Source organism: Pyrus communis, chromosome 17 (genome assembly GCF_041283825.1).
Source record: "Pyrus communis isolate YQ-2024b chromosome 17, ASM4128382v1, whole genome shotgun sequence".
Classification (NCBI taxonomy): domain Eukaryota; kingdom Viridiplantae; phylum Streptophyta; class Magnoliopsida; order Rosales; family Rosaceae; genus Pyrus; species Pyrus communis.
Window position 1 is genome coordinate 23,099,013 of NC_142581.1, and position 25,242 is coordinate 23,124,254.

A 25,242-nucleotide genomic window follows, 5' to 3' on the forward strand; every position below is an offset into this window, starting at 1 on the left:
AAGGCTCCATAATTTTCTCAACTATTAAGTCTGATTGACCAAGTTACTTGTATGTCATGAAATAGTGAGCACATGTTCTTTGACACTCACAACTTAACATTCTCCCACTTGAGTGTCCAAGAACATGATCATTGTTTGGCCAAGTGGTAGGTGATCACTGATGGCATGTTTATGTAAGGGTAATCGGAATAAGGAAAGGGAATTGAATTCTAATTATGGAGTATTCCAGTGTTTACTAAATATTAAGGAATAAAAAAAGTGGTGGAGCCCATACGAAACAAGGAATCCAATTCCTAAAATTGGAGGAACGAGATTTCCTAGTTTTGTGAGGTATTTGAATTCCCTGAAAGCAGTTCCACCGGAGGTGGACTTGCCCAGCACCCTGTCCAAAACACAGCCTGACACCCTGTCCAAAACCTCCAGCCTGCAAAACAGCCTGGCACCCAGCCCAAGCCAGGCAACAGACCAGCCCATTTCGGACAAACCCAGAAGCCGGCCTATTGGATTGGCGCGTGCACAACACTCGCGATTGGGCACAAGTAGGAGACAAGGTTGCAGGCGGCGTGGCCTGCGTCTCAGGCCCACTTGCGTTCCAACAGCTGAGGGCTACGTGGCCCTCCTCAGAGTCGTTGGATTTCCAACGGTTAGTTTTTGTAGGCCGTTGGATTTCCAACGGTAAAAAAAAATTAAAATTGACTTTTAAAATGGACCGTCTGATCACAGATCAACGATCCACGTTTTTTTCACAGATTAATTACAACATTAAAATTTATTAAAAATTAATTAAAAATTGTGAAATTTTTTTAAAAAATACAGAAAAATTTTAAAAAATTAATTAATTTTTTCTATAAATACCTAACCCTCATCTTCCACCTTACACCACATTTCAATATTTTCTACACTTTCTACATTTGAATATTTTGTACACTTTGAGAGAAAAAAATGACTTCGTGGAAGCTCATTGAAGATGTTACGTTGTGTGAATGTTGGGTTCACACTACTCATGACCCGATTACGGGTAATGAGATGGATAAACGAGAAATGTGGAGTAAAATTACGAAATCGTTTTGCGATGTACATGGAAAAGATGCCAGATCTAGTCAAGGTCGTTGGAAAAAACTCAACGCATCCTTTACTTGTTGGAAAAACGCCATACTATCATGCTTCTGATAATCTGCGTAGTGGGACAAGTTTAGCGGATCAGGTAACAATATTTTTATTTATTTATATGCATTCCACCCACATCAATATTTTAATTTATTTAATTTCTTATGTAATTTCTATGTAATTTCTTATGTAATTTATATGCATTCCACGCCTATCAATATTTTAATTTATTTATTTGTGTTACACCCGTATTTTTTAATACTATCTTATCCCACATTTTTATAGACACTACAAGCACAAGCATTCTACAATGCAAAGAACCGTAACAAATCATTTAACAAATGGGAATGTTGGCAAATTGTCAAAGATTGCCCTAGATACAAAATTGTGGCAACCGGTCCAGAAGTTGTCATGCACGGTATGGGTCTATACAGTTCGCCAGAAGCAGACACGGCCGAACAAGAAGCCAACACATTTGAAGACACAGAAGGGACGCCTGAAGAAGTGCCGAAGACCCAACCGACTCGTCAGTCCCTCAAGCCTCAAGGTAAAAAGGCATCAAAGAAAAAAGGTAGTTCTTCCAAAAATGACTACACTAAATATATGGAGGAACTTGCTCGCCAAGGTGAATTGAACATGGCATGGGAAAAGGCTAGAGATGAGGAAAAAGCTACTGCTATGGCAGCAATAATAGCAGCTACTGTGGCTCGTGATGCGGCGGCTGAGAGACAAAGAGAAATAGTTAATCGAGAGAACGAGATGATTAGAGAAGCACTTCATCGAGAGAATGAGATGCTTAGAGAAGAAAGGATGGCTCAAGCAGATCGTGACACTATGAACAAGTCTCTAGTAGGAATGTCTCCAAATTCAAAATATTTTTGGACATCAGAAAAAAGAGATGTCGTGCGAAGGAGGCGTGCAAGAGATGCCGAAACAAGTCAAGGGGGTTTAAGCTACAGAAATCCTAGCAACCAAGATCCTAGCACCACATATCCTAACTCCACATACTTTGTATAATTTCGTATTTATTTGTACTACTTTATTTAATTTGTTATGTAATTTCTTAACATTTTTAGAACTTTATTTAATTTCTTATGTAATTTCTTATTTATTTTTAGAACTTTATTTAATTTCTTATGAATTTTTGTACTTTATTTAAATATTTGAATAAGATTACATAAACTCACCAAATAAACATTTAAAAAAAAAACACCAAATAAAATTACATAACCTCACCATATAAACTTAAAAAAAAAAAAACACACTAAATAAGATTACTTAAAAAACAATACACTTTATTCTTCAACCACAAGCCTTATTTTAATTATCTTCGTCTTCGTGCAATCCCCACTAGTGATCAATCAAATCATTCTAGCGAGTTATGTGCCAATATGGCTCTTCCAATGAAGTGTACCGCTGAACGATCAATTCATTGTAACGTCCATCCCGTTCCAACAGCTCGTGTTGCACGGGATCTTCGGTCCGGTCATGAGTATAGTAGATTTGTGTTCTTGAGTTGTTCATCGGATCCGGCTCGTATTCATCGACGGCATCATAATCATACTCGTCTTCAACAATCATGTTGTGGAGAATAACACACGTCATCATGATGGATCGAAGAGCCTCGACATCAAACATTCTAGCTGCAGCCCTGACAATCGCCCAACGAGCTTACAGGATACCAAAACAACGCTCGACATCCTTCCTACACCCTTCTTGACACTTTGCGAAATGTTTCTCTTTTTCACTATGCGGATGTGGCACTATTTTGACAAATGTTGACCACCTTGGGTAAATACCATCTGCAAGGTAGTATGGTCCCTCATATTTATTACCATTAACCCAATATGTGCATCTCGGCCCATTTCCTTGTAGCAGTTCGTCAAACACTGGAGATTGGGCAAGGACATTTAGGTCATTCTGAGCTCTTGGAACACCGAAAAAAACATGCCAAATCCATGTATCAAAAGAAGCCACTGCTTCCAAAATGATGCTTTTGGCTCATTTTCTGTCGCCATAAGCTCCTTGCCACGCACTTGGACAGTTTTTCCATGTCCAGTGCATGCAGTCGATGCTTCCAATCATGCCAGGGAAGCCTCACATCTCACCCTTCCTCAGAAGCCTTTGCATGTCCCTTGGCGTGGGTTTCCGAAGGTACTCATTGGTGTAGAGGGCTTCAATTGCAGAGCAAAACCGCATCAAAGACTCCAGAACTGTTGTTTTTCCCATCCTTTCGATCTCATCCACTTGATCTGCAGATGCTCTATATGCAAGTATTCGCAAGGCAGCTGTAATTTTTTGCTCAGGAAGAAAACCTAGAACATGAAAAGCATCCTCTTTTTGCACAAAATATGGATCATGGTTGCAAACAGCACTCATGATTTTATCGAACAAACTTCGTTGCATTCTAAAACGACGTCTAAAAACATGATCAGGGAAAACGCTTTTGGGAATTAAATAATCTTCCAAGAGATCTTTACCTCGTCTTTCCCTTCTTCTATCGATGTTTGCCGCACGTCTGGGTTTGGCTATCTGACCCACAGCTTCCATGATACAGCGGGAATGTGAGGCCCTCCGCCTTCTATGGTGATCATCCTCATCCTCCTCCATTGCGAAGACCTCATCTCCACCTCCACCTTCGTCAAGATTGACCAATTCTTCCTGTTGTGCCAACAACCTTTTCTTCTGCTCTTGCAATTGTTTATACACTCTCCTTGAAGAAGACATTGTAAGAACTCAAGATTTGAAAACGATAAAGAAGAATTCTGAGCTAAAAAAAAGGATTGAGTTTAGTATGAGGATGGATGTAGGGATGTAGGGTTTATATAGACAAAAAAAGAGAAGATGAGGTTTTGGACAATGCCACGTGGCACTACGTGATTGGTTGAAAATCTTATCGAAATCTTGGCTAAATTATTGTAAACAGGAAGTGACACGTGGTGTGTCGGGATTGGTTGAAAATCTTATCAGAAATCTATCTACAAAATAGTACGTTCGGATAATGACACGTGGCGTGACAAGATTGGTTGAAAATCTTATCGAAATCTTGCCTAAATTATTGTAAACAGGAAGTGACACGTGGATTGTCGGGATTGGTTGAAAATCTTAGCGGAAATCTATTCACAAAATAGTACGTTCGGATAATGAGACGTGGCGTGACGAGATTGGTTAAAAATCCTATCCGAAATTAAAACTATTTTTTTAATTTATTATTTTATAAAAAAAATTATTTAATATTTTAAATGGACTGGATGCCAGCGCATTTTGTAAGGGTGAAGATCGTTTGTGCCAGCGTATTTTTAGACTGGGTGCCAGCACATTTTTTTTTGGGGTGGAGATGCTTTGGCCTATTACTGTTCATTAGGGTCTATTACTTTTCACTGAAGTAGATAAATGGGCTGGATGCTGGCGCAAAATCTTTAGGGGTGGAGTTGCTCTGAGGGTAAGGGAATTGGGAATGCATCTTTTATTCCTATTATGCCTTCACTTGTTTCTTATTATCCCAACATTGCCCTTCATTTGACACTCATTATGTCATTTAAAAAAAAAAAACCTATTTATATATTTTTATATAGATAATTTTATTATATAAATTTAATTAAGAATTTAATTTAATTAATTAGTATGAAAATAATTTATATATGTAAGGACAATTTAGTCATCAATTTAGTTTTCATTCCGATTGAAGTGAATTAGTAAACAACTCAACATCATTCTTGCCATCTTTTAATAAATAAATAAAACCCATTTATATATGCTTATATAGATGAATTTTATTATATAAATTTAATTAAGAATTAAATTAATTAGTATGAAAATAATTTATTTATGTAAGGGCAATATAGTAATCAACCTAGTTTTCATTACGATTGAAGTGAATTAGTAAACAACTTATATGGACTTAACATCATTCCTATTCCGATTCCTGACAGTTTTAGTAACCAACTTCAACATGAATCTGATTCTGATTCCACCTTATTTCAATTCCTCCTCAATCCAATTCCTCTCAATTTGATTACGGATTAGTAAAGGCGCCATGAGTCCCACAAGGTTTGCAACTATAACATTAACAACTTGTCACTAGTAGTTTAAATATAGTATTATAGAAAATAATATGTAATTGCTTCTACATGTTTACTCTATTACCACAAATATCAAATTACGAGCACAATGTTGCCTCACATCATTCGTTAATTCAGGTTGCTAAGCAAACGATCAACTCTTGAACTGAGCCTCATGCAAGCATGGCTCATATTTTCTATCAATTAAAACATAAAAATAAGAGAATATGCAAATGCAATATACTGTTACAAAATTAGTCTCTTATCAAGATTTATGAATAAAAGTTTACTATTAAACCATTTTCCACTAACACTTCAATTCAATAAAACAAAAGCAATTTTTAACTCCCACTAATAAACACACATACCTCTTAAACACTCCCACTGATCAAGCATTAATCAAGGATATATTATTACGAATTTTGAGAATTCAACATCAACTACTAATTTTTTTTTTTTCTGACTTCATCTCTATGTCAAATATTGCAAAGGAGTGAGTAATTGAAAAAGTATATAAAAGCATATGGTTAGTTTTACTCATCTAAAATTTGACAAAAAAAGAAAACTTTAACGGAACGTTTTCTTATTTCAACAAAAGCATATAATTCCATAATCATCTTTGGACAGAATCTGATTATATTAGGTTTTCACAGTTAAAACGTAAAATACAAGGGCAAACGTATATAGTTTCAACACTTTTGAGCAGATGAAGTATATACAATCTTGTCAATTCCATGTTTAACAATTCATTGATTTATAGTTGGACTGAATAAGAAAACACTTTTGAGCATATTAATTATTCATCAATAACATATAAATCACTATTCAATTTCTTGGACAACAAACAAGAATTAATAAACAAAACACTTTTGAGCAGAATATACTCATTAACCCTTCTTGAATTTCCTGCAAGATTAGTTGCATATATATATGTATAACAATAAAATATAAACAAGTATCATAATGTACGTTTTATCTACCAAAACCATGATCATTAAGCATACAAAATTGATGAATGTGAAGCCCATAATACATTATTTCTCCCACTTAGACAAACACTCAAAACAAACACTCAAAATTGCAAGATTAAACACTAGAGAAATTGGTTTTCATATAACAAAATATAGGCTCGTGTTAATGTCTAATTAACAACCAAAATGCAAGTAAGTTGAATCAATAGATCAAATACATAAACGTTTCCTAAAAGTAGGTTAGAATTAAAAAGTTCCATAAATAAATAAAAAACTTATGCAATGACTACAATTTTTCTTTTATTTTAGTGCAAGAGAAAAAACTCACATATGTGTTAAAAAAAATATTAGGTCATAAAAAAAATGAAACCCAATAAGAGAATCCAAACTCAAAATTTATGTTTTAATTCTAAAAGAAAGTCGATTAAAATAAACACTTAGTTTAGATATCTCGATAACATCAATTGTTTTTAACAATAATTTTAATCCAATTTAGAACTCAGAGAAAATTAAGGCAAAAGATTTACAAATTTACCTATTCATTCTCGATTCTACAAGATTCATTAAGGAAGTAGTCAAGGTGTGGATGATTGAATCAACTGCAAATTGCATGATTGTTACACCTTTGGATAGAAACAAATCATGCAAAGTAAATACCTGCATAGCTAGCCAAAGCATAAAACATACAAAATACATATACTTTCAACAACTTTGGCCAGATGAAAATATGTTAGAAGTACTTTATGATTTGCTATAATACTAATTTATAGTCGATGAGTAATTTCCAGAAATTCCTTATGGGACAAAAGTACTCACCATATAAATTAGAATTCTGATTTTTCAAAACAATCATTTAGAACAATATTAAATAATCCATTTTATTGGATTGTCAATGATTCTCAAAATATTCAATCAGATAAAGAGTATGTTGTTATTGACATTGAACAATAAAGTTCTTGAAAGAGGAAACATGATTATTCAGTTATTCGATAGGGACCAAAATGATCAATTAGTAAACTGATGCCACTTTCTAATTTTTGTCTCAAAAGACAATGATCATCATAGTCAAAATTGCTGACCAAATAAAACATTAGTTTGAGCAAAATAAACCAAAACACTTTTCAACCAAAATTTAATCAGTATTACTAAATAAAATTAATTACTATTGAGAATTTCATAAAATAAGGACAAATTGGTACAATAAACTTGTCAAATAATCAGTATTGTTAAATGTTCACAAATCAGTGAAAACAATATTTAAGAACATAATCAATTGTTTCTAGTCCTAATATTCATCAATATGTACCACCTTAGTTTGTAAATTCACTAAAAATTCAATTCTTATTACATTGTCATGTAAAATTTCTTATGTGAACTAGACATATATGGCTACTTTTTCCCAAAATTTTATGATTATTAAATTTTTACAATTGAGTAAAAAATTAATTCGAAAAGAGATGTGCTGCATAAACTGCAGAAAATCTGTGATGCAGACCTAAGATTAAAAATTCACTAAATACTCATTTTTCATTCAATATGCATGAAAATTTCCAGAAGTGAAGTAGATACATAAGGCTGAAATATCACATAATTTTTGAGATTTTATAAGTGGACTAAAAATAAAATCGAAATGGAATGTACAACAGAAATTCCGCACTATATACCCGATACTAAAAAATTCACCAATAATTCATTTTACAGCCAATTATCGTGAACATTTCCAGATTTAAGATAAACATATCAGTGTATATCATACTAAAATTTCATGAAATTGGGAGTTGCATAGGTATATCAAAAAATATCACAAACAGACAATGTTGCAGAAATTTGAAAAATTTCAGTAGCATAATCTCCTTTTAAATTTTACAATAATTTAATTTCATGTCAAAATGATGTGAGAACTTTTAATTATAAAAAACATATACTAACATAGCATGATAAAATTACATAATAATTCACAATTGACCAAGAGTAGTTTTAAAATAACCTTTAGCACGTCCATAATGTATCAAAATCTGCCTTTAAGATAAGAAAACAATTAAAAAATGAAACCAAAATGGCCACGTCATTAATATGTGTACATAGATCAAGCTCCTTACGATCGCAAGATCTGGGAATTGAAAGGGTTCTCAAACCTTTCTAATTTCTGCAGAATGAGTTCACACATTCATCTAAGATATGAATGAACATGTGTGCCTGCATAAAACATGTTGGTGCTATGGTATCCAAGTCAGTGTCCATATTCTCACCTTTGAACAGGATATGCTCATTAGGGGTTTTGGGCGAGTCCTAGGAAACCCAGCACTAACACTACCATTCAAATTAAAGCAAGATATGCAAATCTCGTGAAGCTCTACCCAAAATAAAGCATGGCGAATAATTCATTATGCAAGACTTGGGAGCAAGCTTTTCATAATTGAGTTCAAGCTCGATGCATAAACCCTAGTACATGGGTAATGAACCATGGCTGCTTCAATCATGACGGGGAAATCTTCAGCGTACTGGAGCTCTCTGATCCTTCGACCAAACAAATTTACTCCATCGGAGATATCATGTGATGGAAAAGGAAGACGAAAAACTACAAAATCCTTGGAATAATGTATATTTCACCCACCATACATCTTATGTATATATGTCGTATGATGTAACTTGATATCTAAATCATAAAGTTAATTGAACAAGTTGGTCAACAGTCATTCACAATATAAATTTTGCCATGAATCTTTGTGATTCATGCTGCAAAAATGTAGTTAGAAAGGTAATTACAAAAATATTCTAAGATTAAGCGGAAGCCTAAGGATCAACAAGTAAAAGACATTTAACCAAAACAACAAATAATTATGCCTTTAGTTTGTCAAGAATTTGTTCAAACAGATTACCAATAATCCGAACCCCCAAGATTTGCAAATTCCCTAGCAGGTTTGTATCTGCGGACAAAATAATACAACTACACGCAGAAGTAATTTCTGCAGATGGGTCAGATTAAAAATAATAACAATAATAATAATAATAACATCTAAATAATTATTTGCAAAGCCAATATGATAATCAATCCACATATTGAATTATCAGCAATTAAATCAATGAATCATATTATTCGCGGAAGCTTTACATATTGTAAAGGATAAAAAGTAATGGCATGATATTAGAATGTTACCGTTATATTCAAAACCAACCATGATCAAAATTCCGAATCCTAGACAAGTTGAGAGGCTTTGATACCATATGTAAGAAGTAAATGAAAAACAACAAGTTACTAGGATCACAGATAAAACATGAATAATTACAATAAACCAATCAAACAATTAAAGGGAAATAAACTTATCTTCCAAGCTAGAGAAAGAAGAAGCCATGACTGCTAGGGTTTCAACAAGAGTCTTCTACACTCAAGCAGTTGTGAGTCCTTGCTATCAAATAGGGTTTTTAGCACAAGATAGGATAATGTTGTGGGTGCAGGGACCTCCTAATATATAGACTCTCGTCCCTTTAATCCGGCCTATTAATTGATTAAAGGGATATTCCAAATCAATTAGGATTTCATAATAGTCCTAAATGGTAACAAATTTTTTGTCAACTAATTAAGGTTTTCATAATTAATTGCACTAAATAAGGACTCCTAAACCTAACCATATAAGGCTCCATAATTTTCTCAACTATTAAGTCGGATTGACCAAGTTACTTGTATGTCAAGAAATAGTGAGCACATGTTCTTTGACACTCACAACTTACAAAGAAGTCATTCTGGACGTCGGAAAAGCAAATTCGAAGCCCTCATCTAGTACGATGTTCCTTTGTTCGTAATTTGGAGGGCTTCTTTTATTTAGGTGAAATAAGCCCATTTTACTGTCTTAGAAATTTTATTTTATTTTACCTTTTGGTTGCATTGGAGGGTTGACACACCTCGACCCGGAATGTCCACTAGGATTCCAAATTGAGATGTGTTGGCCGACACCTGGAAGGTGACAAAGCCATAAAGTGCAGTGATGTGGAAAATGTGAATAAATTTAAACCTAAAAGTGCCTAAATACAAGAGTGCGCTATGAGCGGGAATGAACCAAATTCACACGTGATGACAGAGCCTAAGTACAGTACAGTAAAATAGGGTGAGAAATTATACCATCGAAGGTAACCGTCTACCCCAAGATTTGCCAACAATCCTCGTGGACACGAGAGCACAGCTACTAAAACCTGGAGGGGCGAAAAATAAGGGTGAGTGAGCCTGAAAATAAAGTTTTATAAAAAAACCTTTCTGAAAACATCATAACCACTCGCCGTAAAACAAGTATAGTTTTCATAATATACTTACTATGTATAGTATAAAAATACTTACCGTAGCTTGCGAAATTTCAAGAATTCATTACGGCACAATATTCCAACAATAATATAAGTAAAAACAGGTGCTTAATAACCTATGCTAGCACACTAGTCGGAGTCGCCTAATGTGACTTGTACGACTGAACTAATTTGCTCATCCATCTATACTAACACACGAGTCGAAGTCACCTAATGTGACCTGTACGACAAGACTAGATGTAATAATATACGCTCTAGTGCTACAATCACGTGAAGACTAATGTTATTCGCTGTCACATACGAGTCGAAATTTCCTATTGCAATTTGTACGACAGGACTAGCATCTACTTAGATCCAAGGCGAGCGTGCGGTACTGATGTGAAAAACACGTGAAAGACTAGCATAGCCCTGGGCTGAGCACTAACACCTGGGTATAGCAATGATGAGCAGACTATATGAATATAAGCATGCCATAACCATTCAATAATTTTAATCAACATACTATCATAGCCGTAAACATAATTATGACATCAATAATCATACCATACCTGTGCATCCTGTAGGATGTAGCATATTTCATAAGTTCTGTCATTTCACTAATTCTTATAAATTTTAGTCAGATCCAGACATACGTAAGGAATTCTTTTTCAATTGCATAAATGGAAACTATCAATCACACACACACACACACACACACACACACACACACACACACACACACACTATAAAAAGGAAAAGACCCACTCACCTGAAGTCCGCGCTACAACTCCCTAGCATAAATATCGAGGTGTCACGAACGATCGTCGCCTAGAACCAATATCAAATCAGGTCTTAGAATTCTTATCAATAGAACACATAGCTTACCTAAAACACATCTCCAAGGATGTTCTAGAATGATTTGAAAGCCATTGACTAAAAATCAACCATCGGTCAAATGTCGACGGTAGGGTTCACAACCCTACATAACTCGATCTGAAAGATTCGCATCTCAGATTTTCACAGCACAGTAGAAACAATTTTTTTTAAAAGCACAACAATACCAAAGCAGCAGTTTTTTTTTCGAAGCCAAAATTAGTTTCAATAAGAGCGCTTTCAGTTATTTTACGAGCACTTCCAAACTAGCTTTTAGAAAACTAATTCATTTTTTTTAATCTATTTGTACCATCTCTACACTGTCTATGGGAATAAGTTATCCGGTACTCCAGCGACAGTGGAGCACAATCCCGCTTAGTAGTGGTATTACCCCCTATTGTCCTTAATTAGAACTCCCTGCAATTTCCTTGGCCTGAGGAGCTGAACTTATCTTGCACTCGAGAATTTTCTAGGATGCATGCAGGGCCAGCAAACGACATCATCTCCTTGCTGGTAGTTTTGAAGTAATCAAGTACAATCTTGAATCTTCCAAACCAGACCCTCATCGAGGTCTTCTATGATAAAATTTTACGCACTTAACAAAAAATGGTTAAGTTAGCAATAATATCACCAATGTTAGTAGTGAGCCATGCTGAACTTAAAAATCTATCAATTAATTTTTCGAAAATTATACATCCACTGCATCAAATCCAAAGTTATATATCTTTTTAAGGGAGAAATGCACTATAAATTTTGTAAAGTTTTAGGTAGCTTGGTAGATTATATTATTCAACAAAGACTCAAGTCTTAAAATAGGGAAAGATTGTAGAATATTTCAAGAATATATATACAAATGCCTATTATTTATTTCAAGAATATATATAAAATAGGCATATATATATGTGTGCGTTTTGAGTTAGCAGAAAAGAGTTGGGTTCTTTGCCCAATAATTACATCTTTTCAAGAAAAGCCATGCAGCTTTTCATTATGGCTAATAGACATACCCATTGACCAGGTATCTAACCGCATGCTTTATAACGTATATGACCTTTGGGTAATTGTGTTTTGTATCAGATATGTCTATTGGATATACAACTGCAATAAGTTGTATCCCATGGTGAAAAGGCATACTCAAACCAAATGATGTGTCTAACGAGTGCAATACTCCCTCCCTATATATTGGTAAAATTGGCATAAGAGAAGAATCATTTAGAAATTTGTTGTCTACATAATTTCTTTGCTCTCTCTTCTCTCTCCATCACATTCATACAATTTTTTTCTAGTTATTTATAAGGGAATACAATTCAATTTTGCTAATCGAATATTTCATACATTGTTGTATCTTGAAAGTGATTTGCCAAAGAACCCTTTAGCAAACTCATTCGAGTAAGGGCAAATAACACTTTAAGAAAACGATTCAAGTCGTACCTCAAAATCATCATTCGAATTATTCTCCATAATTCTACATTTACTCTAACATCAAGCTCAGCTGCCAGTTAGTTCTTGGACATATCTATTGTCCGGAATGGTTGGACGACATTTTTCAATAATTTATACGTTCAGAGTTTAGACAGACAAATATAGATAAAGTAAGAAAGCAAACCCAGCCATATCCTTTTCTTTAGCAAGAATAGAAGGGATTAAGACATAATTAACTAATTAAACACACCCAAAAAAAACTAAATTAAGCATCACCACTAAGTAGTAGTGGTTGTGTTGATGCGAAATGTGCGACTGCAGCTATATACTGAGCAAAACGCTTGCAATGTCATCAATAGCAAGAGAAAAACGGCAGCCAACAAAGAAAGAATTGGCCAGCAACCAACCACATAAACCTTGAAAATTTTTGCCATTTTAACCTTCCATTGACAGTTGTAATACTTGTTCACATCGTCAATCGCCTGGTCCAAGAATGGCACTTTCGTCAACCGAATCGACTTGCTCATACCATTAAACAGATTGGCCACTTCTTCATCACTCTTCAAACGGTTCAGAATTATACCTTTTTCTCTAAGCAGCTTTGCGTCCTCCTTCGTGTCTATAATCCCGTTCATCATTTCCGTGTAGCGTGTAAAAACCAACTGCCCTGATGCATTTGATGCTTCATAAGCTACTAAGTTTCTCAGGATCACCTCTGCGTTCACATCTAAGCTAGTTGCGGGGAGGTAAAGTGTGACCGTTTTGGGATCAAAGGAGATAGATGAAATGCAACCCTTTGTTGGCACGAAACGGACCCCGGCTTCCATAAGATCAGACACAGAAGGGATTGTAATCTCCTCTACCAATGGCGTTATGTTTACGGAACTCTCATTTTCGGGTTTGATTTCTTCTTTGTCTTGGGAGGAGAATAAATAAGCAAAAGGTTGTTTCAAAAGTGCAAATCCAGGAAGGCTGGAGAGGATTGTCCAAGGCAATCTAAATATTACTTTAATAGGTCCGGATACAAGTATTTTTTTAAGGAGACGTACCGGCCCTTTGTTTAGTTTCGACAGCAGCTTCCATACTTCCCCAAGAAATTGTTTAACGTAATTCGGGCTCTTCGTAGATTTTGAATCCTTGTCTTCGTCTGCGCCTTCGCCTTGATCCTCAGCTTCTACAATTTCAGAGGGCCGGCGTTCTAGTTTGGGGGTGATTAATTGGTACAAAAAGTCTAGCAAGTGAGCACATTCTGAGACTTTGATCTTCGACACGTCCTCATCCTTCATCTTGAAGGGTGAAAGCTCTTTGCACAATCCCATCAACATCGAAAGCAGCATGTCGTCGGCGGTTTCCAACGATTGGAATTGAAACTCCAACATTTTTCTCAACACAAATAGTGGGATTTGGTTCTCGAGCATTACCAAGTCCCTTAGAATTGCATGGTGTGCTGAGTTCCTGCCTGAATAGTCAACCAAGCGTGACATCTTTGAGGAAACTCTTGTCAAAATCTTCCCTTCTTTGGCTCCATAGAATTGGAGCATCTCTAGCAAGAATGATGCATCAATCGCCATCATCCACCCTAGAGTCTCACCATTGAAATTCAGGTACTTGTGGTAGCAAGCACGAATCCACGGCTCAAACCTTATCAATTGGTCAACAAGATTTTGGAACTTAAGGCACTGGAGATTCTTTTGTGTTCGTTTAGCTGCAGCCACTTTGTACCTCTCCATCTCGTAGAGCTCCGGACGGAAATAATGGTAAGGACCAATTGCAACTTCTTGTGGGGTGTAGGAATGAGGATCAATGGCCAAAAGGGTTTTCGGGACATTGAAAACGGAAACAGGGATTTCGGTATCATCGTCGAGCTCTTCCTCGAGTGTTTTTCGGATTTGAATAACCCATTGGAACTCGTTGAAGTTCGAAATAGATTTGGAAGAGAAAGTTTGTTGGAGAGAAGACATGTTTATGGTGTTGTTCTAGCTTTTTTTAGGATCATAAACTTTTTTGGTGGGTTGAATGACAGTTTCTGATCAGATTGTGAGGAAGTTCTGAGAAGAACCAAGGAGAGAGTCCTCATATTAATATTGTCGTTAGTGACCTTTAAGAGTGTTTTTGAATTTATCAATTGTTTTTCCTCATGCTTTAATTGTTTACCATATGAAAGGTGTCTTTCACCTTGCTCATGACATAGATCTGAGTTAACTACGGCATGTCTTCATTATATCAAATTATAATCCTTCTAAGTAATTGGTGTTAGCAAGAGTAGAGAGGATGTAGAGTGATGAGTAGGTGAGATTTTTCAATGTGTCGAGAACATGGTCCTGTAATGCCAAGTGGAATAATACAACTAATTGGCAACTTGAAAAACAAATTCAACTAATTGCATTATTACACTCAGTGTACCTAGCCCTATTCCCAACACTATGAAAATTTTCTCAATAAATACGAATAAACTAGGTAAAAAGGAAACACTTAAATATAATGAAAAATATGTAATAATTTGTCTATTGGTGACAGTGAGTTATATGTTTGTTATTCCCACTTGGTGCAAGTAGGATTAATGTAGACAAGGGCTCCATTAATGCGATTAGTGTGTGTGACAATCATAATCATTGGGCTCCATTTCACGTGTAACCTGTGGGATGATAGTGCCCTGTGGGATGATATTCTGCAGTTTTCTTATCGTCAACTTCAAAACAAAGACAAGTCTACAAAAAGGACTACTTATAAACATGTCTAATTAATTGGATGCAGCTGAAAATAAAATTTAATTGGTGTATATGGTACTTACTTAATCAGTAATCAATACTTCTATTGCCACCATCTAACTCTTGATCCATCTAAAAACAGATTAACTTTTGATCTAATGATAATTCGTTTATCAGTGTTTGAAAGAAGTTATTTTGATATGTATAAAAGTAAACTAACTCTTGATGTAACGATGTTAAGATAACTCTTTTTTATCAGTATTTGAAAGAAGTTCCAAGTTCAATTTCAAGCCATAGTGATTAAAAAATAAAGTAAAATCCTAATTGATGTGGTCGATTTTTTTTTTTTTTAAGTATGCCACCAATTATTACGTAATTATCTCATTATGTGTTATATTAGTCAGTCTAAAATGTTGAGATAATAGTTAGTGTACGTAATATTATTAATTTTTTACACTAAATTCATCTAAACCACTAAAAAAACGTTACATTAGTCATTTATAAAATGTTGAGATAATAGTTCGTGTACATCATATTACTCTTTTTACTTTACAAATAATAAGATAATTACATTAAATTTATGTAAACTACAAAGAGATGTATATTCGAATTTAAGTGCAGATAATAAAGCATACTACTCTAAACTCATATCTATTTACATCATATTAATCTTAATATTTTATAATTATGGCGTGGAGGGCCTACATTTCATAATATTAGCATAAACCCTATCCTAACTTAATAATTCGTCAACTTGGATCAAATTACATCAGAATAGCCGAAAGAGGACAACCATATTGGTTCCTTCCTTAGCCGTGAATAATGGTTCCTTCCTTAGCCGTGAATAATGGTTGGTTTAATAATTCTCTTGGTAGGCTGCAAGCTGGTGAGTCTGCTTGACTGTGGTTAGGAAGAGGTTGAAATACCTCTGTGAGTCTTTTCGATCCCCGAAAGAGGTGGATAACATGGTTTGACACTAGTTGTCCCCTTTTTTATAATAAATAAATAAATAATAATTCTTTTGGTAGATTTGGGTTTAATAACTAAGCAAAAAGACAGAAGATAAGTCTTGTACAAAGCCAAGACAAAACAGATGAGGTCTAACCCCTTATAACCAAATTCTTTGCCAACTCTCTTTTTCCAGAAAGTCCCTTGTTTGCAATTCGAATTACTTTTATAGGTAGCTCAATTTTGCAATTTTAATTATGATCTTCTTGTAAACAAAGTATTACACTGTGATTGGATGCGTCAAAAAGCACGAAATCCTCTTAAAAGTCAAGATTTCAGCAGGCGAAAGCTATTTTATCCTGTTTAGTAACTTATAATGAGGGAAACAACAAATTCTACACAAAAAAAATAAACAATGGGGGGATGAAGATTCCTTTCGCAAATTCCACGAGAGGGGAAATCTAGCGCGCCATTTTCGAAACTTCATGTTAAAACCTTATAGTTGTGCTACACTGTTCACCCTGTTAACACTCCAAATTTCGACAAGTTCGCAACTTGTTAAACAACATAGCTAGTAATATATGATACTATGACCAGTTTAATGTTTTTTTTTCCAATTTGTATCCTTGTGTAGTATAAAATTTTTAGAAAATATCCGAACAATGAAATTTTGTAATTCTTGTTATTTTATTTTCTTTAACTAGCCAACATGCAAACAATAAAATTTCAACTTACGAAATTTTAAGCACTAATGTAAATTGTAAATTCCTATCATTTGTAATTCTATGAAAATTAGAAATTCTCTGTCCAAAGACAGTTAGAATTTTCTCAAAAACTCCTAACACTTTACATTTTCTTAATCTTGAACTTTCTCAAAATCCTTATCACTAGCCAAAAGAGTTTTGATTTTTGGGGACATTGAATGCAATTAGATTTGGAGAGAAGACGTGTTTATGTTGTACTTTCCACTTATCCTGCCATGGAAGAACTTTGACCGAATGTTTATGATATTAAACAAAACAATGGTGGTGAATGCGTTTTCCTCATGCTTAATTTAATTGTCCTTATCCTTTCAAAAGTCAAAAATTGTCTTTCAGCGTAATTGCGCATTGACCCATCCGACGATTACTAATACCTACCAACTGCATCCAACCAATATTGTTTTCTTTCTAATTAATCCTACTTGTGTTTCACATGTTGCTTCAAGAACCCTGTGGGAATGGGATGAAAGTTCCAAGCTACTATTTCTACACTGTAATTATTCATTATTCATATGATTTTGTATGAATAAAATGGGCCCTTTGTTTCCCTCATTTTTGTATCCCGACTTGTTGCGTGTGTAAACTGTGAACATTTTTCGTTTTTTTGTTTTTTTGTTTTTTGAAATGGAGAATGTACGATTATTTATAAAAACATGATATTACAGTAGACCTTTAACTTACGAGTGAAAAAAAATATCGCAAAATTGTTGTACTAAATGATGAGAATAATTATTTCATATCTTTTGTTTTTCTATGTGAAAGAGAGAAGGGTGGGAGAAAACGTGGAAGAGTAACAAACGATATTATTTCCACTAAAGGGGTGAGTTTAGCTTCATAATGGGCTAACAATAAAGTGATTCAAATTCGTCTTTAGCGAGAATCAAACTTAAGATCTATCACTTACAAGTGAAGAAAAAGACAACTAGATAATATAAGAAAATTGTTGACATGGTTGGTGTCTTGAGAAAGAGGTTGACAATCTTTCGTGGAGTTTCATTCTGTCTTCAAATTTTTCTACTTGACATTCCACTGTAAATTTAACTTCTCAGTTGGAGATTAAGAAGCCAAAATCACGAACCTTACAACCCTAATCAAACATATATAATAGGAAGGGAAATTTTATTTAAACCCATATTTTGTATCTCAACACCCAGCTTACTTTTTATATCCACATTGTATTTGATTTATCTATCATTATCTATTTACACTCAATATTATTTCTGAAACCGCCCTTACTTATCAAAACTCAACTCAATCAAACTGCTTTTTACACCCAACTCAATCTACTTAAAAATAAAAAATAAAACCCTAACCAGTCCATCATCTCCATGGAGCAAATTGTCACATCCCGGCCCGGGCGGGACCACTTCCCTGGCCCGACTCCACCGTAGCACGATATTGTCCGCTTTGGGCCCCCAGCACACCCTTATGGTTTTGTTTCTGGGAACTAACACGAGAACTTCCTAGTGGGTCACCCATCATGGGAATGCTCTCGCGCGCTACTCGCTTAACTTCGGAGTTCCGATGGAACCCGAAGCCAGTGAGCTCCCAAAAGACCTCGTGCTAGGTAGAGATAGGAATATACATATAAGGATCACACCCCTGGGCGAAGTGGGATGTCACAATCCACCCCCCTTAGGGGCCCAACGTCCTAGTCGGCACACATGTGGTCAGGGTTAGACTCTGATACCAAATTGTCACATCCCGGCCCGAGCGAGATCACTTCCCAGGCCCGACTCCACCGTAGCACGATATTGTCCGCTTTGGGCCCCCAGCACACCCTCACGGCTTTGTTTCTGGGAACTCACATGAGAACTTCCCAATGGGTCACCCATCATGGGAATGCTCTCGCGCGTTACTCGCTTACACCCTCACGGTTTTGTTTTTGGGAACTCACACGAGAACTTCCCAGTGGGTCACCCATCAGGGGAATGCTCTTGCGCGCTACTCGCTTAACTTTGGAGTTCCAATGGAACCCGAAGCCAGTGAACTCCCAAAAAGCCTCGTGCTAGGTAAAGATGGGAATATACATATAAGGATCACACCCCTGGGCACAATCCACCCCCCTTAGGGGTCCGACATCCTCGTCGACACACACGCACGATATCATTAGTAAGTTAGATGTTAGATTAGTTACCGACAAAATTCAAACCCACGCCGTCATGTAAGAGCACAACACGTTTTTACCACTGTGGTAAAGGGTCACTTTCCAACAAGTTGATTGGCATGTGTGACTTTACTAATACTATTCCAAGTCATGCATGGAACATACACATTTGTCCCTTCATGCCACTTGCTTATAAGCTAACATCATGCACAAGTTGTTTACTAATTAGTACTATTCTTATTTAGCTTGTATCATGACCGTTTTCTTTTTGTTATTCATACGCCCAAGACATTGTAAGAAATAATGTTGATTATTCAAAACGAATGAACAAGTTACACAGAGTCACAGTCAATGATACTCCCAACTTGATAAAGAAAAGAAAAAAAAAAGGAAGTCGACTTCCAAACTAAAATAAAATGTATATAAATATAGAAAATTGTTATTAACACTCCAAAAATCTCATTTGGCACTCCAAACTTTCACGAATAGACTTATAATTTCTAGTATCTAATCAATCTACAAAATATTCAGATTGAAAATATGTATCTAATAAATATCCACGGTTTCGACAAAAAAATAAATAAATAAATAAATATCCATGGTTAAAAATATTCATTGATCTACCAAAAGTTATCATGGACGTACCCATTTTTCTACCACAGATAGGAATATAGAGTCTAGAGGATTCTCATTGAATTGAAACATACCAAACTCATTAAACACTTTAACCAGAAGCTCATTTAATCGAAAAGAAAAAGGAATTAATACCTAAAAATTGAACCAATCAATTGAACACATACCAATTATTAAGCTAATTAGTGCTCTAGAAATTTAGAGATGTCAAATGATGAAGAGGAAGAGGTTTGGATGACTATGGAGGAGTAGATGGGGGTGCAGAATGGCAACCATGGGAGATGGAAGGATTTTTTAAAGAGAGAGAGAAGGGGCTTTGCTTCATGGAGATGATGGATTGGTTAGGGTTTTATTTTTTATTTTTAAGTAGATTGAGTTGGATGTAAAAAGAAGTTCGATTGAGTTGAGTTTTGATAAGTAAGGGCGGTTTTAGAAATAACGTTGGGCGTAAAGAGATAATGATAGATAAATCAAATACAATGTAGGTATTTAAAGTAAGCTGGGTGTTGAGATACAAAATATGGGTTCAAATAAAATTTCCCTAATAGGAAAGGCTGATATAAATGTATCGGATGAAACGTAAAACTAAAAAGTGATAACCAGTAATTGTGTCAAATTAACAATTAAATTAAAATTTTAATGTGTCAGATGAAAGTTATCAATTTTTTGTTTACATGAGAGTCAAGACCTAGACGGCCTGTTAAGCGCCCGCCAAGCAGGTCTACGCACAATTTCTTAATTTTCGAAGGCCTAGAGACTAATTGGGGACGTGACCAGCCACCTAGCGCCTAGGCAGAGCTAGGCAGGAATTTTTAAAACAATGACTTCAAGTGAAGAAGAATATCGTAAAACCGTTGTACTAAGTAATAAGGATAATTATTTCATTTCTTTTGTTTTTTTATATGGAAGAAAAACGTGAAAGAGAGAAGGGTTGGAGAAAAGTTGGAAGAATTTAAATTAGTATAATTGTTGTTTCATCTTTATTATGTAAATATTGTTCAGGAAATTTTTTGAAGTGTCATATGAACTTATACACCTTTTTTGAAGTGTCATGTGTGAGCGGGAGCGGTTCCGCTGATTTAGCTCTGAATCTCCAGCAACAGACACGAGAGGGGTGCGAGGCATTTTGAGGTCGACTAATTTATACTGAGCTTTTTGAGCATACTAACTAGCGGGTGTGAGGCGTACTAATTAACTTGGACCGGATTCGTTAGTCCGGCGACTATTTAGTACGTAAGTCTCCATACCCGCTCTCGTATTATTAATCCTATCCGATGCTTAATAATGTGTGCCAAACGAGGCCTTAGTAAACAACGTGTGCATGATGTTTGCTTATAACCTAGTGGCATGAAGGGACAAATGTGTAGGTTTCATCCATGACTTGGAATAGTATTAGTAAATGCATGATGTTTGCTTATAACCAAGTGGCATGATGGGACAAAAGTGTATGTTTCATGCATGATTTGGGATAGTATTAGTCGTTGGGATATTTTGCATCAATTTGTTTTTGTTTTTAATATGTATATATTAAGTTCTATTTTAATGGGATTGCTCACCACCCCTAAGTTGTGATAATGCCTTTATTTATCGTTGTTATGTGAGTTTAATTAAATTTTGAGATTGTGTTCATCTACTACATACATTTTGACCTTTTTTTTTTTTAGTCGAGCGATATCATTAGTAAGTTAGATGTTAGATTAGTCACCGACATAATTCAAACTCACGCCGTCATGCAAGAGCACAACACATTTTTACCACTGTGGTAAAGGGTCACTTTCCAACAAGTTGATTGGCCTGTGTGACTTTACTAATACTATTCCAAGTCATGCATGGAACATACACATTTGTCCCTTCATGCCACTTGCTTATAAGCTAACATCATGCACAAGTTGTTTACTAATTAGTACTATTCTTATTTAGCTTGTATCATGACCGTTTTCTTTTTGTTATTCATACGCCCGTTTTCTTTTTGTTATTCATACGCCCAAGACATTGTAAGAAATAATGTTGATTATTCAAAACAAATCAACAACTAGTTGCACAGGGGTCACAGTCAATGATACTCCTAACTTGATAAAGAAAAGAAAAAAAAAAAAAAGGAAGTCAACTTCCAAACTAAAATAAAATGTATATAAATATAGAAAATTGTTATTAGCACTCCAAAAATCTCATTTGGCACTCCAAACTTTCAGGAATAAACTTATAATTTCTAGTATCTAATCAATATTCAGATTGAAAATATTCATCAATCTACAAAATTTTCTCATGGAGGTACCCATTTTTGTGCCATAGAAACCAATACAGAGGCTAAAAGACATTACAATATTAAATTCATATGCGGTCGCGATATTTATGAATTTAATCATTAAAATGCATAAGCTCAATTATACATTCAAGTTAGATCAATTCGCAAAGTTTTGGTCAACAATAAAAACTACTTACCTATGAGTTCACCTATAAAACGTGCAAAGGCGATATACTTTTTTACCACAATTCTATGTATTGTGAATTTTTGTCCGTAACTTTTTGTGGCATATAGAGGCTAAAAGATACTACAATATTAAATCCATATGTGGTTGAAATATTTATTAGTTTATCATTAAAAAGCATAAGCTCAATTACACATCCAGGTTAGATCAATTCCCAAAGTTTTGCTCCACAATAAAAACTGCTTAACTATGAGGTCGCCTTTAAAACGTGCAAAGGTGATATACTTTTTAGCCACAGTTCAATGTAATGTGAATTATTGTCCACAACTTTTGTATCTAATAAATATCCACGGTTTCGACAAAAAATAAATAAATAAATAAATATCCACGGTTAAATATTCATTGATCTACCAAAAGTTATCATGGATGTACCCATTTTTCTACCAGAGATAGGAATATAGAGTCTAGAAGATTCTCATTGAATTGAAACATACCAAACTCATGAAACACTTTAAACTGAAGCTCATTTAATCGAAAAGAAAAAGGAATCAATACCTAAAAATTGAACCAATCGATTGAACACATACCAATTATTAAGCTAATTAGTGCTCTAGAAATTTAGAGATGTCAAATGATGAAGAAAAGGAAGAGGAAGAGGTTTGGATGACTATGGAGGAGTAGATGGGGGTGCAGAATGGCAACCATGGGAGATGGAAGGATTTTTTAAAGAGAGAGAGAAGGGGCTTTGCTTCATGGAGATGATGGACTGGTTAGGGTTTTATTTTTAATTTTTAAGTAGATTGAGTTGGATGTAAAAAGAAGTTCGAATGAGTTGAGTTTTGATAAGTAAGGGCGGTTTTAGAAATAACGTTGGGTGTAAAGAGATAATGATAGATAAATCAAATACAATGTAGGTATTTAAAGTAAGTTGGGTGTTGAGATACAAAATATGGGTTCAAATAAAATTTCCCTAATAGGAACGGCTGATATAAATGTGTCGGATGAAACATAAAACTAAAAAGTGATAACCAGCAATTGTGTCAAATTAACAATTAAATTAAAATTTTAATGTGTTGGATGAAAGATATCAATTTTTTGTTTACATGAGAGTCGAGACCTAGACGAACTGTTAGGCGCTCACCAAGTAGGTCTACGCACAATTTCTTAATTTTTGAAGGCCTAGAGACTAATTGGGGACGTGACCAGCCACCTAGCGCCTAGGCAGAGCTAGGCAGGAATTTTTAGAACAATGACTTCAAGTGAAGAAGAATATCGTAAAACCGTTGTACTAAGTAATAAGGATAATTATTTCATTTCTTTTGTTTTTTTATATGGAAGAAAAACGTGAAAGAGAGAAGGGTTGGAGAAAAGTTGGAAGAATTTAAATTAGTATAATTGTCGTTTCATCTTTATTATGTAAATATTGTTCAGGAAATTTTTTGAAGTGTCATATGAACTTATACACCTTTTTTAAATTTGTCATATGAACTAAAATTTTAAGCAATTTGTCATATCAATTTTCTAAAATCATTACTTTGTCATCTCGCTCTAACTCCATTACGTTTTGCATCCAAAATAAGCCATATGGCTTGCACATGAATTATTTTCAAGGTTATTTTAGACATTTCAATTCCCCACTTACCTTCAAGATTATTTCGAGAATTTCAAAGTTATTTTGGACATGTCAACTCCTTTGTTTTTTATAGACACAAATGACAGCATTGAATTCTCATAGCTTGCAATTAGTTAAAATTCATGTTAGTGAGCCTAATGTTGTTGACAATAAGTTTTTGAAATGAACCTAACATGTTCTTTTCCAACCAAAAGTTTTTGGTTCGTGCTAAAGAAAATTAGAGAACTTGTGAAAAGGAGGTCAAAAGTCTTAAACTGATTTATTCCCCCACCCCATGTGTAATATATCTATGCATAAGAATAAAAACTAAAATATAAATCTTGTGAGTAACCTTGAACACAAGTTATGTGCGTTGTACATGATTTATTTTTATGAAAAACTAACGGATGTTAGATGAAAAGTTCATGATTTCAGATAATTGATATGATAAATTGCTTAAAATTTTAGTTTGTATGGCAAATTGAAAAAGAATGTATAAGTTGATATGACATTTAAAAAAATTTTCCATATTATTTTATTGCAAGGATAATATAAGAAAATTGGTGACATGGTTGGTGTCTTGAGAAAGAGGTTGACAATCTCTCGTGTGGAGTTTCATTCTGCTTTTAAATTTTGCTACGTGACATTCTACTATAGATTTAACTCCTCAATTTTGTTTTTTGGTCAAATAGTAGATTTCTAGGGAAATTTTATTTAAACTCATCTAACCTATTTATACACCCAACTTACTTTTTGCATCCATTTGATTTTTAACTAAACTATTAATATCTCTTTAAACCCAAATTTAATACCTAATATACCCCCATAAACCCAATTCATTATATAGATTTATTTTTACATCTGTTAGATTTTTAACTCAGAAACTGCCGCAGCAGCTTGTGCCGCTTGACTGCTGAATAGTTACCGCCGATTAAGCTCATTGATTCTTCAACAGATGTAAGATTGAAATCGAATAAGAAGACTAAGAAGATGGAGAGAAAATGGGGTTTTGCGTGTGAGTTTTGGAGATTGACTTTGGGTTTAAGCTTGGTTTATGTGGCGATGTGCGGGTTTTATAAGATGGTTTCGGGTGCATTGAAACCAATTCTGTCGCCGGAGATGGTGAGAAATGTTAGTTAAAAATCTTGGGTTGTGGATGATATGAATGGCAGGCTAAGGTTCTTGTAGAAAGAGATGTGGGGTCTTGTTCCTGGGAGGGTTTCGAATTGCAGCTATCCTAGTTCTATATGGTACCGTTTGGTACGTGGAACAGGACGGAACAGAGTGGGATAAGGCGTTCCGTCCCACGTTTGGTGCGCCTAAAATGGGTGAAACGAGTTG

General features: G+C 34.8%; 2 protein-coding genes across 2 annotated transcripts; one reads left to right on the plus strand and one right to left on the minus strand.

The window, feature by feature from the left end:
• Window positions 1–45: 45 nt before the first annotated feature.
• LOC148689635 (uncharacterized) lies at window positions 46–2,185 on the plus strand. Its single transcript, XM_088689968.1, has 2 exons — window positions 46–1,204; window positions 1,393–2,185. The coding sequence occupies exons 1-2, from the start codon at window positions 968–970 to the stop codon at window positions 2,122–2,124; spliced, it is 969 nt and encodes a 322-aa protein (XP_088546094.1). The 5' UTR covers window positions 46–967; the 3' UTR covers window positions 2,125–2,185.
• A 10,589-nt stretch (window positions 2,186–12,774) lies between these two features.
• On the minus strand, window positions 12,775–14,900 carry LOC137708851 (putative UPF0481 protein At3g02645). Its single transcript, XM_068448007.2, has one exon. It carries the CDS (start codon window positions 14,662–14,664, stop codon window positions 12,982–12,984), a length of 1,683 nt encoding a protein of 560 aa, XP_068304108.2. The 5' UTR covers window positions 14,665–14,900; the 3' UTR covers window positions 12,775–12,981.
• Between the last annotated feature and the right edge of the window lie 10,342 nt (window positions 14,901–25,242).

What these genes read in the sequence shown, in the direction of transcription:
- LOC137708851 (XM_068448007.2), bottom strand. Translation starts at nt 14,664, where the DNA reads ATGTCTTCTCTCCAACAAACTTTCTCTTCCAAATCTATTTCGAACTTC.
- LOC148689635 (XM_088689968.1), top strand. Translation starts at nt 968, where the DNA reads ATGTTACGTTGTGTGAATGTTGGGTTCACACTACTCATGACCCGATTA. An exon ending in GGACAAGTTTAGCGGATCAG is followed by an intron (nt 1,205 to 1,392) that starts GTAACAATATTT and finishes ACATTTTTATAG; the next exon opens with ACACTACAAGCACAAGCATT.